Source organism: Nelumbo nucifera, chromosome 3, assembly GCF_055504915.1.
Source record: "Nelumbo nucifera cultivar China Antique chromosome 3, China Antique-T2T, whole genome shotgun sequence".
In the NCBI taxonomy this organism is placed as follows: Eukaryota; Viridiplantae; Streptophyta; class Magnoliopsida; order Proteales; family Nelumbonaceae; genus Nelumbo; species Nelumbo nucifera.
Genome location: NC_142651.1, coordinates 100,007,478 through 100,022,332, shown reverse-complemented (window position 1 = coordinate 100,022,332; position 14,855 = coordinate 100,007,478). Strand labels below are relative to the sequence as shown.

General features: G+C 37.3%; 1 protein-coding gene across 4 annotated transcripts; it reads left to right on the top strand.

Moving 5' to 3' along the window:
- Nucleotides 1-409: 409 nt before the first annotated feature.
- LOC104587603 (lipase-like) lies at nucleotides 410-5,975 on the top strand. 4 transcript variants are annotated; one of them, XM_010245275.3, is made up of 11 exons: nucleotides 410-669; nucleotides 752-1,049; nucleotides 1,886-1,965; nucleotides 2,219-2,284; nucleotides 2,428-2,475; nucleotides 2,638-2,705; nucleotides 3,282-3,354; nucleotides 3,461-3,622; nucleotides 4,336-4,530; nucleotides 5,392-5,480; nucleotides 5,577-5,975. In XM_010245275.3, the coding sequence occupies exons 2-11, from the start codon at nucleotides 986-988 to the stop codon at nucleotides 5,791-5,793; spliced, it is 1,062 nt and encodes a 353-aa protein (XP_010243577.1). In that variant the 5' UTR covers nucleotides 410-669; nucleotides 752-985; the 3' UTR covers nucleotides 5,794-5,975. The 4 variants fall into 4 exon arrangements, with proteins under 4 accessions (XP_010243577.1, XP_088756822.1, XP_088756820.1 ...); XM_088900696.1 differs by having other exon boundaries at nucleotides 411-669; nucleotides 5,392-5,452; XM_088900694.1 differs by having other exon boundaries at nucleotides 412-669; nucleotides 4,363-4,530.
- The last annotated feature ends 8,880 nt before the right edge of the window (nucleotides 5,976-14,855 follow it).

The window sequence follows — 14,855 nt, the reverse complement described above, 5'->3', positions numbered from 1 at the left end:
ATATATATATATATATATAATTAACTTTCCAGTACTTAATACGGGGTCATTCATTAGTTTTTAAATTAGACGATTTGTTCAGATGACACGGTCAACCCACTAAACCAAAAACCCATGGCCAAAGCAGTTTTTTTGGGTTCAGAGTCGGTTTTTGAACATTGGTTCAGAGAAAGCCCGACCCGAACCCGGCTTCGTGAACAGGTTTAGTTTAGATCTCATAATTTTTTATATCATTTACTGATTCGATGCAGCAGGGAGTACTGTTTCATTAAGATCGCTACAGACACAACAGCGAGCCCAACCGCCCAAGAAATGACAACGGGGCGGGCCCACCGGCCCAGCGCAAGATGGAAGCTGCCAGAGCCAAACTGCGATGTCGTCACTACGACGGAGAAGAGGTTTTACTGTTATTGTTGTTTGTTTTATCCAACTTCCCCTCTTGTCATTCTTAGCTTTCGTCCTCTCTACGCTGTCCAGAGACGGAAGTTAAAAAGCACAAGAATACAACCAGAGAAGACTGAAGACCACCCAACCCAAGCTGGAATTTAGGGCTCCGTAGCTGCCATCATTGTGCGGCTTCAGCTCCCTGGAATTCGACGCTAAATTCCTGGGTTTCGCCGGACTTTATTTGACTGGTTCCTAAAAAAGGTCGACGGTTACGTCGGTAGGGTATGTATTTGTATACTTCTCTGGCGTTTCTGGAATCTTTGCCCTAATTTGCTGCTTATAATTAACTGATTCCGATTTTCAGGTCCTGATTGTTCGTGGGGAAGACTGGGGCATGAATTTTGACTGACTGCGGCTTCCATTTGAGTTATGATTATTGTATTTGATTCTCTCTTTCCCCCGTTTTTCTTGGCGGTGGAAGGGTTGAATTGAGTTTAGAAGTGAAGAAGTCGAAACAGAGAACGGAACACTGAACTGTGTGAAATCGTTGTCGTTTATTTTTGGTTTGCTTCTGATTGTTCGACTCTTGGGAAAGGATATGGAACGACTGTGGTTAAAGACGGCATTTTTAATATGTTTATTTGCAGCTTCTGGTGCCAGAGGTTGACTCCTTCCCCCGTTGAATTCAGTTCTTTATATTAGATGTTAAATGTATTTTCGTTTCTAGCAGCTAATTTGCAGATTATGAGGTATTTTGCCTGCTTCCTTATATGGAAATTAGGAGTAGATTAAGGGCAATATTGTTTTTGTACTTGTAGCAATCGTAGTTATCAGTCCGTCCAAAGACGTCCGTGTGAATTCTTGAATTCTAAATTACTATGCTCATAAGAAAAATTGGGATAATTCTGTTCTAGTTGGTGAATTATTCAATGCACAAACATCTAAAAAAAGGTTAGGTAGCTAAGCTAAATATATTTCATGGTGGAGTGGAACCGGTTCTATTGATATTCTGCATCCTCGTTTTAGTCCTTGAAAGTTGAAACATTGTACTCTTATTTTGCAGTTAATGCGTGTAAAATTAGTTGGGTGTACCTGTATCCTATCTGTTCAAGCTTTTAAAATAAAAAGAACAAAGTAAAAATTCTGAGTAGCCAACCTTATATATTTTGTTGGAACCATCAACAGGGTAACTGTGGTTATGATTTGACGGAAATTATCTTCTCATGAAAATAGTTATTTTTTGTACTAATACTTGTGCAAAAATTTTTATGCATAGTCATTTTTCTATTGTTAAAAGACAGCTGAAATGGGATGAGGGAAAAAATCTTGCTATTTACAGCTTTTGAAACATCTCATCTAATATTTTGATACATAGTGAACCTTCTCCTTGTGTGTTAACAAAAACTAAACTTAGACTTGGGTGATAAACTATTGATCAGTTTCTAATGATATTTTTCTGATGTGGGCGGGCCCATAACATTTTCATTCACTATTACAGAGCTTAAAGCGAACAACAGGGACCATCTTCCTGTATACAATCACACTCTTGCCACAATATTAGTGGAGTATGCATCTGCGGTAATCTTTCACGTTAATATTTCTCTTGAATTAGTACTGGAGAGTAACCAGAAGCTTCTGTACTCATCATTTTTTTTCCTATTGCAAATTGTTATTCAATTATTCAGTTTTGATTGACATGGTTCATGATCTCAGGTTCAATAGACTGCTTGCTTGACTAATTGCAGTACAATTTGTTGTTGTCTTGCCTAAGTTCAGCTCTTGAGCTATAACTTGTAAATGATTATCAGAGGCATGTTTCTATATTTTGCAGGTATACATGTCAGATCTAACAGAACTATTTACTTGGACATGCTCAAGATGTGATCACATGACCAAGGTACTTCTACTTTTTTATATTCTGTGAATGTAAAATTAAGATTTGGGAGCTTATTTCTGGTTACTGCCTAAACAGTGGAAGGATATAACATTTTCTTCCTTAATGATTAGGCAAATGATAAATGTTCTTTTATATTGAAACAGGGATTTGAAATTATAGAGTTGATTGTTGATGTCCAGCACTGTTTACAGGTAGATACTATTGCAAACATGATATACTTTATAGCCAGAAAACTATACTACACCACAATGATTTGTTTTATCGAAATTTTCTTCCTCTGTTTTGAAAAGCTAAATGCTTCTTCCTCTTTGCTGTCTCCAAAGGTCTGAACTCACTGTAAGCATCTTCTGCAGGCATTTATTGGTGTAGCACAGGATCTTGATGCCATTGTGATTGCATTTAGGGGCACTCAGGAACACAGGTATAAATGCTATGAAGACCTTATACATTAAAGTTGCAGTAAAGTGGATCTTTTGGGAAAATCTTTCCAAACTCTGAAACATTAAATAACTAACTTGGATTTACTTGAATGGCCTTAAGCCCTTAATTGGCGTCAATGATCCATGTCAGAAGATTATATTGGATAGTGAAAGAATTGTCTTATCACTTTCTCTTACTCTTCCACTAGCATGAATAAAGAATAACAAAAGAAAAATAGAGACAGAGATTCAATAACCTACACAGGCGAAGTGTCATTTTGCCATCTTTAGTTAGTTCCTTGAATTCAATTCTTTTTTTTCTCCCTCTGAAGTCTGAATTGTGAGTGCAGGCTCAGTGGACATCTTACAAAAGTAGCTGCTAATTGGCTGTAGGGATAGGTTATGAAACTTTCAATAAATTGGGCAGTTACCTAGGAAAATGGAATGACACATAATAAACAAATTATATATAGGGAAACTAGTTGACTTTGCTAGTGTGTTGTTACTTGTGCAGATGTTACATTTATCTATCAGTTCTTGAACTGTAATTTCCTTCTGGAATGACTTGATGTCTGCAGCATGCAGAATTGGATTGAGGACCTATTCTGGAAACAACTAGATCTAAACTACCCAGGCATGCCTGAAGCTATGGTATGTAGGAGTTGGGTAAAGAGGGTTTTAGAAATGACATAGATATAAGAATGAATATGCATGGCTTGAGTCTTATTAGCTTTCATTCCATAACTTTTGGATTCAGGTTCACCATGGATTTTATACTGCTTACCATAACACAACATTACGACCTGAGGTTATACATGCAGTTAAAAGAGCCAAGAAATTTTATGGGGACCTTGACATCATGGTGACAGGGCACTCAATGGGAGGGGCAATGGCATCCTTCTGTGCACTTGATCTCGTGGTACATAACTCTTCTTTATATATATGCTTAGTGTTTCTTATGACTTCATTTTCTTTATGTGCTTACCTGCCCACTCACTAAATACTTATAAACTATAATTACAACTTATCTTATTTTCCTTTTCACCTATTTATATTTAAATATCCTCGGTGGTGAACTTGAGTGATAAGGGTATCTTTTTTCTTTGTTTGCTTCCCTCATGAAAATTATATGAAAAATATCTTTCATTTCCTTGGTAATCTAATATTTGCTCATATTTTGGCATTAGGCGACTTAGTGCACTTTTAACAGGACCTTGAGTTTCAAATATTCAACAAAATCTTTCTAGTTTAAAGTTTTTCATCAGTGGCAAAATATGAGCACAACAAATTGTCCTTTTTTGCTTCCCTCTTATGAAACCTCTCGTGAAACTTAACTGAAAAAACATCCATCTTCTATTCCTTTTATATCGTGGCACTAGGCAACACAGTGTAGTTTTAATGGGATGTTCAATTCCAAACATTCTAGGCATAGCTATCTTTTTAATATGGAGTTGTTCAATATGCTCAAATCTAATTCTCTCACAATTTGTATCATGGATTTTTGTTGGAAATCCATTTCTTGATTAACATGTGTTTCTTCATATTTTACTGCATAGCTTATCAAGGAACATCCTGTACTTTCAACTGGAACTTGTGTTGGAGTAATAGTGCTTTTTATTTACTTGTTTCCAGGTTAACTATGGGGCCCATAATGTCCAGGTAATGACATTTGGACAACCCCGTATTGGTAATGCAGTTTTTGTATCCTACTACAGAAAACATGTGCCAAATACAATCCGTGTGACGCATGCACATGATATTGTGCCTCATTTGCCTCCATACTATGCTTATTTCCCACAGAAGACATACCAGCACTTCCCAAGAGAGGTAACATGAGTATGAAAATTCATCCTTTTAATCACATTTTCTTTTGTGGGTGAAATCATGATAAGATTAGGGGTGAGCAAGAAAAACTGAAAAACCGACCGAAACTGAACCAAAAATTCGGTTAACCGAAGGTATCGGTTTGGTATTTAAAAAACCAAAATAGAAAACCAGCAGTTAACTGAACCGACCGGTATACATATATTTATATATATATTTTACGCATATTTATGTATATTATATATTATATTTTCTATACACTATAAATTAATAAATATGCATTATATATAAATATATATTTATAATATATAATATATAATATATCATTTATTATTCAAAATATAATATTATATATATATTTCTAGTTTTTATTATATATTTATATATTTTCTATAATATATATTGTAAATAATAAAAACTGAAAAATCGACGGTTAACCGAACCGATCAACTGGTTAACTGATTGGCTTCGGTTACCAGTTTTCCCAAAACTGATAACCCCGGTTCGGTTTCAAAAATAAGCTCACGCCCCTAGATAAGATACACCCTTCTATCTTCAAAGAAACACTCTGAAATAAATTTACTCTTCATCCTCAAGGCCTAGATAAGAGATGTTGAATTACGGATTCTGAGATCCTGCAGGCAGACAGACCACTGCATGCATGCATCTAAACGAAACATCACTGCTATAATGGACTGTTTACTTGAATATAGTTTCATAACCGTTATTTTCGACACTCTGAAGCCTTAAAAAGGTGATAGGTGTCTGTGTTTGAATTTTCATAGAATCGATTGCGAGCTAATAACTCGTCATGTGTTTTGCTCCTATTGATCAATAACATCGAGTCTTTTACTCTAACTATAGGTTTGGCTCTACGAAATTGCTTTGGGAAGCCTGGTATGTACAGCCGAGAAGGTTTGCGATGGTTCCGGTGAAGATTCTTCTTGTAGCAGGCATTTCTCTCTTCCTCCCTTGTACTTCCATATTTTTAACAAAGCTGGTAAGGGCTCTAACGCTGTTGTTTTTTTTTTCTTCCTCCATCGTTGCAGATCTGTTACAGGCAACAGCATCACAGATCACTTAAAGTACTTTGGTGTTGAACTACAAGCTGAGACATGGAGTTCTTGCAGAATTGTGATGAGCAATAACATGTTAAGCTATAGCACAACGGACCTCAATGGGAACATAATTTTATCAAGGGACCCTGGTACTTCTGCCTTGGAGCTTCGTATGAAAATGGGGAAAGGCAGCAGCTCTGTTTTGTAATATATTTGGGATCACCTAGTGATGTGTTGTAAGAAAGCTGCAAAGAATTGTAGGGTTTCTTGTTTCAAAGGGAGCTAATGGAGATTCTTGCAGTTGGGAGTGGGAAAGGAGTTTGTATATAATTGTTGTTAACATTATGTACATTTTCACCCGTCTATTAATGACTTCCAGATTTCAGCGTATTTGAGATATGGTAGTATGATTTAACATTAAGGCCCCCCGTTCACTTTTGGTAAGTTAACTGGGTAAGTGTTTCTCAGGAAATATTTTATTCGGGTAAGTGCATTTATCCATGTTCTTTTATTTTCTATATAAACAAGGCAATGATCATTTTAACCATAAAAATCTATTATTAAAAGGGACATTTTTGTCCCATTTAAGTATTGGTAATTTTCCTCTAATGTGAAAAAGTTATTTATTCACTTAGGAGATGTGTATCATTTACTTTGGAAAATAAACTTTTTAAAAAAATAATTTATTGGTTAATGGGAATCAAAGTTTCATATTGACTAACTTTTCCTTAGAAAATGACACCCCCTAAGACTGTATTTGATTGCATTAGAATGGACTATTTTCCTTAGAAAATGACATTCAATAGGAAAACAAATCTGGATGGTTGAGAAAAATACTAGTATCCCAACTGTGAATTCAGACTTTAGGAGTTAGGACTGGTTTTGTTTGAAATCTACGTTACCATTTAAAAAAAAAGAACACCCCCTAAGACTGTATTTGATTGCATTAGAATGGACTATTTTCCTTAGAAAATGACATTCAATAGGAAAACAAATCTGGATGGTTGAGAAAAATACTAGTATCCCAACTGTGAATTCAGACTTTAGGAGTTAGGACTGGTTTTGTTTGAAATCTACGTTACCATTTACTTTCATCGGAGATCGGCTTCAGTCAGGGTCTATTTTAATCTTGCATCAGGAATATCTCCCCAAGTCAGGTCTCTTATAACTTTGCATCAGAAATATCTCTCCATGAAATAAAGCACACAAGTACGTAGATATTCCTAATGTTAGGCTGTTCGAACGGACGGAAGCCAAACACCTTTCATTGTCATTGGGGCTGTCAGTAGAGTCTAAGATCCGATTTGATTATGTTGGATTTGTTCAGAGGGTTATCAAATGGCCCCTTAGTATATAACTAAACAAAGTGGGAAAACCTCAAGACATAACTATGAGTAGGCAAAGTATTCGAGTCCAAATGAGTGTGAGTTACTTCTGTTTTGGATTTTACATTGTTTTGTTTAGTTTGTTTGCAATGTATATGAAGTAAAATATAACTTGAAAGCAAAAGCTGAAGCATGATTCTGACTAGGGGTGTTTACGGGTTGGGTTGGATCGGTTTCGGTTTTGCTTTTATACAAAAGGATACCTAATTGAATTCTAATTGTAATTGCCTAATGAGTTGACTATTTGGTATAAAAGATTATAAAAAGTTAGAAACTATGATAGATTGCCTATTATAATTGTAATTGCCTAATGGACCTTCTAGTTCTAGTAGAAGACTAGTTATAATTAAGTAGGAAACTACTCAAACTAAGAACTACCGAACTAGTAGAAGACTAGTTCGGTTTGAGTCGGGTTAATTTCGGTTTTCACACAAAAAAACTGAAACCGACCCGATATATCGGTTTATATATATTTGCCCAACCCGAAACCGACCGGTACTAATGAAAACCCGGCCGACTCAGGTTGAATCGGTCCGAATTAGTCGGTTTGGTCGAGTTGGGCATTCTTATGAACAGCCCTAATTCTGACGTTTTTGTTGATGAGTGATGATCCTCCCGGGTGGTTGGGACCAGTTTTACAAAAGGACTGTGTTTGGTTTTTTTCTTGTTTTTTGGGTTTTAGTTGTGGTCTGTAGCTGTAGGTAGGTTTTGTTGGTTGTCGTGCTTGGGTGCTTGTTGAGGCCTTCTTTTTGTTTTCTTTGTACTTTGTGCCTCTGTGGTGGTGCTTTCTTAAGCAGAAGTAAATCAGAATTTGCACTTACTATGTATTTATGCTGGTGCAAATGAATTTGAGCTGCAAGCAAACGGAGCACCCAAGATTTTGCTGGGTACCCTTAGTACGGTCTCATTGATCAAGGGGCTGCTTAGTACTGTTGTAATTTATTTAATATACGTTTTGTGGGGTATTTATTTTGAAATACAAAAAACGGTTGAAAAAACATTTTTTTTTGACATTTAGGCACTGTTACATGCCATAAGTTTTTTTTTTCTTCTTTTTTTTTTGTATTAATCATGCCTGACACTCCCACAGGGGTAAGACAATTCATCCAATACACCATGTGTTGATTAGTGACACATAAGCTGAATAGTAAAAAACGCTTTGATGTTGGGGGAACATTAAAAGTAAGATTTTTCTAACGGATGATTCTCACACAAATCGAGAAAAATGTTTATTTCACAAACAATTTAATCAAACTCTATGGGAGAAAATGATTGTAACATTGAATTGGCACTATTTTTCAGATAATATTCAATGAAACCAAACACTATCAAGTGTTTTCACATTTTACTAAAGGTTTGATCATTTAAGTAAATTTCTTAAATTATGTTTATGGTTTAGTTAATTTACTAAGTATATCTTTGTTGTTTGGCTATTGTCTAATGATACTCCTAGTGTTTCGAAAAATTATGACTGTGTTAAATATTAATGGAAGGGCTAAAATGTCCATTTTGCCCTTAAGTCAAATTTACACGTGAAAGTTATAATTATCTTTTTGTCTTTCATTGAGATGGAGATGGTTGTCACTGCAAGGATGGAGATCAATATAGTGCCCGAGAACAGAGACGGAGCACCATCCCTTCACCTGCGACGGGATGATTCACAGGGAACGGGATCTGCTCCTCACACAGGAGTGCCTCACAGGCACATCCACCATGCATTGGGAACATCTTCCATGAATAATAAGTACGAGAGATGTTCTCGATGCATGGTAGGATGTGCATGTGAGGTCAGTGTGAGGCGCCTTGCGTGAGGAGTAGATCCGGTCTCCGTTCACCGGCCTTCTTAGTCCCGTTAACACTGTCCTTCATCAGAAACATGGCGGGGGTTTGATGCTATTGTTGACTTTGGGTCAAAAACAATAAGGGTAGCGTTAGACAATAATCAAACACATAGAGATATACTTAATCAATTCGCTAAACCATAAATGATAAAGAAAAGTTTAAGAAATTTACCTTCCAAAAATTATTTACATTCTACAACTTTTTAATTTTGAGTGTTTTGGTTTTACTCGTACCTCGCAAGAAACTTATTGGGTGGGCGTGACGGGATCCGCACCTCACAAATGGGCGCCTCACACGCACATCACCGTGTATTGAGAATATCTCCCGTAAATATTTATTAATAAGTATGGAGATGTTCTCAATGCATGGTAGGATGTGCGTGTGAGGCGCCATTTGTAAGGAGCAGATCCGGTCTCTTTAATTTGGAAACGTGTTTGTCCGTTGACCGTTGTGTGCTAGTTTTATACTTTTATTTAATTAAGTTTACTTGAAGAGCAAGGAGACAGACAGAAGGATTTGTAGAAACTTGGAAGCTACGACAAAGTGATGATGAACTTATATTATATTATTTCATTTCAACATTAATTCATGGCACTGATCAGCTCTCACAGCCCGCGTCTTCCTTTGAAGTTGACTTAAATTCTTTCGAACTTTAATTTCTCGTAAGAGAAAGCTGTAGGTACTTCTAAGTTCTTTCCCCCAGCACAGCTCCTCCAAAAGATTTCGTTTTCTTTCTTTAATAATTCTCTCTGTATGTCAATGTGGGTTTCTTTTTCTTCACAAAAACTCACCACAGATCTGTTGTTTCATTGCAGTAAAGGATCCAAATGGCAAAGAAGCAAGGATCCAAATTAAGGAGAAGGAAAATGGAGAATGTGGTTAGTCCAAATACCCTCTACAGCAGAGCGCCTCGGACAGACCTTCCTGCTGATCAAATAGACACCTTCATCAACGATCCCAAATACAATTTCAGGTACAGAGAAGGTGTATATATTAATCTTACCAACAATGTCTCCAAGCTGTGGAAAGTAGGACCCAGAAAATGCAGATCGACTGGACGTTTGCCGCCGCAGCTCCTCCTTTCCGGCCATGAAAACGGGGAAATCATCCATCTCGGCTATAGCAGAACCTACTGCACAGAATGGGGCACGCATTGGTAGCAGCTGCAGCCCAGCTATAGCTATATGCAGTGTCCCATGGCCGAGCTGATATCAAGAGCAATCAATCCTGGTGACTACCTTCTCACATTTGAATTCCATGGCGACCATGGAAATTCTCTTGATAGCCCACGTCCAGAACGGGGCTGTTCTAGTGTCCAGTTCAAGAAGAGTGTGCTCCCTGATACTATTACAGTCGACTGTGAATGCATGGTACTGACTGGTGGCTCTTATCCCAGCTTCATCTTTCATGTGTCAGCAGGAGGAGAGTCCATCCGAGATGAATGCAGATTGATAGACCCAAAATCGTCCTGTGAACCACGCACCATACAATTCACAAACGCTATTAGATTTGGAGATAAGTGTTATGCCTTAAGTTTGCAAGGAACCTTAGCAGTTATTGACTTCAGTTTCAGGCCTAAAATTACAGTCTTGGGTGCAAAAAGAGCCATTCCCTCCACCTGCTCAAAGGGTTTCAGAGAGTATTTATTTAATTGAATCCAACGGGGAAATCCTGCTGGTTTTCCTAGTTTCCATGGAACTGATGGATTTGGTGGATGATGTAGAAGTTTTCAAGCTTGACTTTTCTAGTCTATCTTGGATCAGGATGGAAACCCTGGGCGACCGCACTCTGCTCTTGGGGTTCACTTGTTGCTTGTCAATCTCTGCAAGTGAACTAGGTTGCAGAAAAAACTGCATCTACTTTAACCAGCGTGGCCGCCCTGGTTGGTGGGTCTTTGATATGAAAACTTGTAGTATCTCTCCTGGTTGGAATTCTAATGCCGACTCCCCAGATTTTGAAATTGATTATAAAAAGTTTGATACAAGGGGAGGACCTGGAAAGAGAAGGTTTTTAGTGTAATGGATTCGTATTTCCTTTTGTAGCTCAATGTGACCTCTGTACCTTAATTCTCTGTTTGAATATTTATGTGTTTTGTATATTTTTTTCTCCATTAAATAAGCAAAAATATGGGACAAGATAATCACAATAATAATTGAAAAAAAGCATATCAATTAAATCATGGGATCCTTAAATGGTTTTGAATGGTAGAAGATTGGAAGTTAAAATCCATATTCTGAGAAGAAGAAAGAAACGGAGAGGAAAAGCAATGCAAACATAGTGATATTGGAGGGGGAGGAAATGCTGAAATCCAAAAAGAAGAAGAAAGAAAGTTATTGATCACGAGACTGTTTGATGAAAACTATCTATCTTTGAAGGTGAATGGATATGAAATTGATAATAACTTGTTAATTACTTAATGTATAAAGACCAGTAAATCATAACTCGATCATGAGCATATCCTTGTATAAAGACTGTATTTGAACACTAATTTCACCTTTTTTTTTCCTTAGGCTGAGTTTGGAAGGAGTGAAAATGCAAATATGTAGAGTGCAAAACCTTATTTATATGTATTTACGCTATACATATTTGTATTTATAATCTTTCCAAACTGAGCCTTCGTGAAAACTCTAAATTGTAGACTGCATATCTGTATCCTATGTGCCCACAGCTATTTATTTAGACGAAGATGATGATAAATGGGTGGGTTCTACCTAGAACCCAATAGAATCAACTCGAACCGGCTTAGAGCTGACCCTATCCAATCTATTGGCCTTGGTTAACTTTGGTGGAACTGCCCTTGGAACTGAACTGCCTTGGAAATTGATCAAGATTTGGAGATTTGAATCTAAGCATTCATGATTACAAAGACCATAGTCTCAATTGGCCAATAAGTCACTTAAGTGATTTAATCTTTTTTTTTTCAATTTAATATGTGTATAATAAATAGTATAAAATGTAATATTTATAAAATATAAATTAAAATAATAAGCTTTGAACTATATATTAACACATTATGAGAATCTACAAATTAATTTACTTAATTTAACCAATAAAGTTAATATAAACTTTGAATACTATTATTGAAAATCAAGTTTTTAAAGTAGCAAGTTCCATTTTTTTAGAAGTAAGAAAGAATAGGTTCCATGTATAGACATTGGAATCAATACTAGAACCACCAATGCCAGAACTGACCCTAAAACTGATCTTAACAGGGTAGGCTCCGGTTTCATAAACCTGGACCCGACCCCTAAGTGCAGGTTCTAGGTTTTTGTCTTAGAACCAAAACAACCTGGTCCATATTCACCCCTAGGTTGGACAAAACCGTGATGCCAGAAATACATGTATGATTCCGAAAAGGCTTTGACCAATCAAAACACTCATGAATTTTGATGAAAACTATAACCAATTAATCAACCAAACATCATAAAAGTGGTAACAATTGGGTGGGTTTCATTAAAATTCATAATTCAACCCCCTGTGAGTTCTTTTTAATATTTCTTTTAGCTAATTTTGAGGGTTTTAGTTTTACTCCCATGGGTTGTTGTGAGTTGTGACTATTGAACCTGGCAGTCAGACCATTCGGTTGGTAGTGGACCAACCTTAATTATTGGGTGTGGACAGTACAACCCATTTGATTCTTCAGCTTAATTTGAAAACTTGTTTATCCGTTGTTTGGTATTTTACTATTTTTATTAAATTAAAGTTTACTTGAAGAGCAAGGAGACAGACAGTAGCTAGGATTTGTATATAGAAACTTGGAAGCTACGTCCAAGTGATGAACTATATATTATATTATTTCATTTCAACATTAATTCATGCTGCAGGTACTTCTGTCTTCTGAGTTGTGTCTCATCCCCAGAACAGCTCCAAAAGATTTTAATTTTCTTTCTTTAATAATTAACTCTCTGTGTGTGTGGGTTTCTCTTTATTTTACATTCATTCATTCTATTTCTAACTGGTTAATTAATAATCAGATGAACTGATTCATTGTTAATGGAGTAACCGAGAGTGAAGACTGATGATCATTTTGTTGCTTTATTGCATGCAGTAACGTACTCTGAAGGCAAAGCAGCTGCAAGGAGGAACAAAAATGAGAAGGAAAAAGGAGAAGAAGGTTAGCCCAAATACCCTTTACAGGAAAGCTCCTCGGACAGACCTCCCTGATCAAATAGACATCTTAATCAACAAAATCAATTCCGACCACGGAAGACATGAATGCATCAGCTTCAGCAGGGTCTCCAAACTGTGGAAACCAGGATCAAGAAGATGTATAATTAGCTTGAGTACTGGACAATTGCCACAGCTCCTTCTTTCCGGCCATGAAGGCAGGCTAACCAGTCTCTACTTTTACAAGCCAATCCACAGATGGAACACGTCCTGCAGAAAATGGGAGGGCATGTTCTGTTGGGACTGGAATCACCTCATGGATTCTCCCATGGGGAAGCTTATAACCAGACCCATCAAGCCTCGAGACTATCTCCTCTCAGTCATAATCTACGATTGTGGAAATCCACTTGATAGCCCACTTCCAGTTTCAGAACGGGGCTCTTCTGGTGTCCAGTTTAAGAGAGTGCTCTCTGATACTACTACAGTCGACTGTGATTGCATGGAACTAAGTGGTGGTTCTTATCCAAGCGTCATCTTCTATGTGTCTGCAAGAGGAGAATCCATCCAAGAAGAATACAGACTGATAGACCCAAATTCATCCTGTGTCGACCCACGAATCATACAATTCACAAACGCTATTGAATTTGGAGATAAGTGTTATGCCTTGAGTTTGCAGGGAACCTTAGCAGTTATTGACTTCAGCTCCAGGCCTAGAAAAATTACAATCTCGAGTGCAAAAAGAGCAATCCCCTCCACCTGGTCAAAGGGTTTCAGAGAGTATTTAATTGAATCCAACGGAGAAATCCTGCTGGTTTTTCTGATTTCCAGATGTAGGAAATGTTAAAAAATAAAGGATGGTTAACACAATGAAAAGAACAGTAACAAGACAACAAAATTAGCAGAAAGGGCATATCTTTATTCACTGCATAACCAGCATTTAAACAGCAAGAAAACATAACAAACTATCAGAGATTCTAGTACCAAACACCCCTGATATGACTGCTAAAAAATAGCAAATACAGCCCCACTGAAAGGACTAAGTCATTATTTGACTAACTCATCAGTAAATAGTTTCTACATTAATCTTTAACACCCTCACTTAATGTAGAAATTTAACAACACCTAAAAGATCTCTTAAATCCATGAATTTCTTCGGTGGAAGTGGCTTGGTGAATACATCTGCAACTTGATCATTGGTACTGCAATATTCCATCTTGATGTCTCCTTTTGCAACTAGCTCTCTTATGAAATGATGACGTGTCTCAATATGCCTTGTTCTACTATGATAGACTGGATTCTTTGTACTTGATGGCTTCTTCAAAGACAATTGGTTCATCAATCTTGGCAATTTGACATCGTTCTGTGTTGTCATAAATTTCTTGCAATGATCTCCATTTTCTTGGAGGTGTCTTTGATGAAGACGAGCTTGGTGAGTGTGAGCTTGAGACCGGTGATTGACTGTTTGCTGGTGTAGAGGAACCAGAACCTCCATTCTCATTTTCTTGCCTTGTAGGAGAGTTAATGAACTCGCCATCTTCTAATATTGGACCTAATTGCACATGTGCATGTTCCATCTCAAAAGAGAAGGAAGTTAGACGACAACTGATGATGCGCAATCCGGCCGGTCTTAGCTGTCCGCGATCTTGCCTCTGAACCGAGTAGCAGAGAACCTGAAACGGAGGAGATGAGGAAGCTCCGGGGAGAACCCGGTGTAAAGGCTCCGAAGCTTAAGTTAGAATCTTTCAAAGGCAAGATAAACCAAATAGCGCGAAGTTTGCATACCTCCTCTTTGGGGGTGAAGAGCCTTTTATAACCACCTCGCGCACTCACTCCTGGACTCCTGTCAGGTCGCGGATGAGTATTTCCGTGCTTCCGCCAGTTCGGGAGTCATCGCCTCTACTGGGGCAGAACCGTCACTGCTCCTTTTGTCGGAGCT

Coding starts and splice junctions, on each gene's coding strand:
- LOC104587603 (XM_010245275.3), top strand. CDS start 986: ATGGAACGACTGTGGTTAAAGACGGCATTTTTAATATGTTTATTTGCA. Junction 1,966..2,218: donor TAGTGGAGTATGCATCTGCG/GTAATCTTTCAC, acceptor TATATTTTGCAG/GTATACATGTCAGATCTAAC. Junction 4,531..5,391: donor ACCAGCACTTCCCAAGAGAG/GTAACATGAGTA, acceptor CTCTAACTATAG/GTTTGGCTCTACGAAATTGC.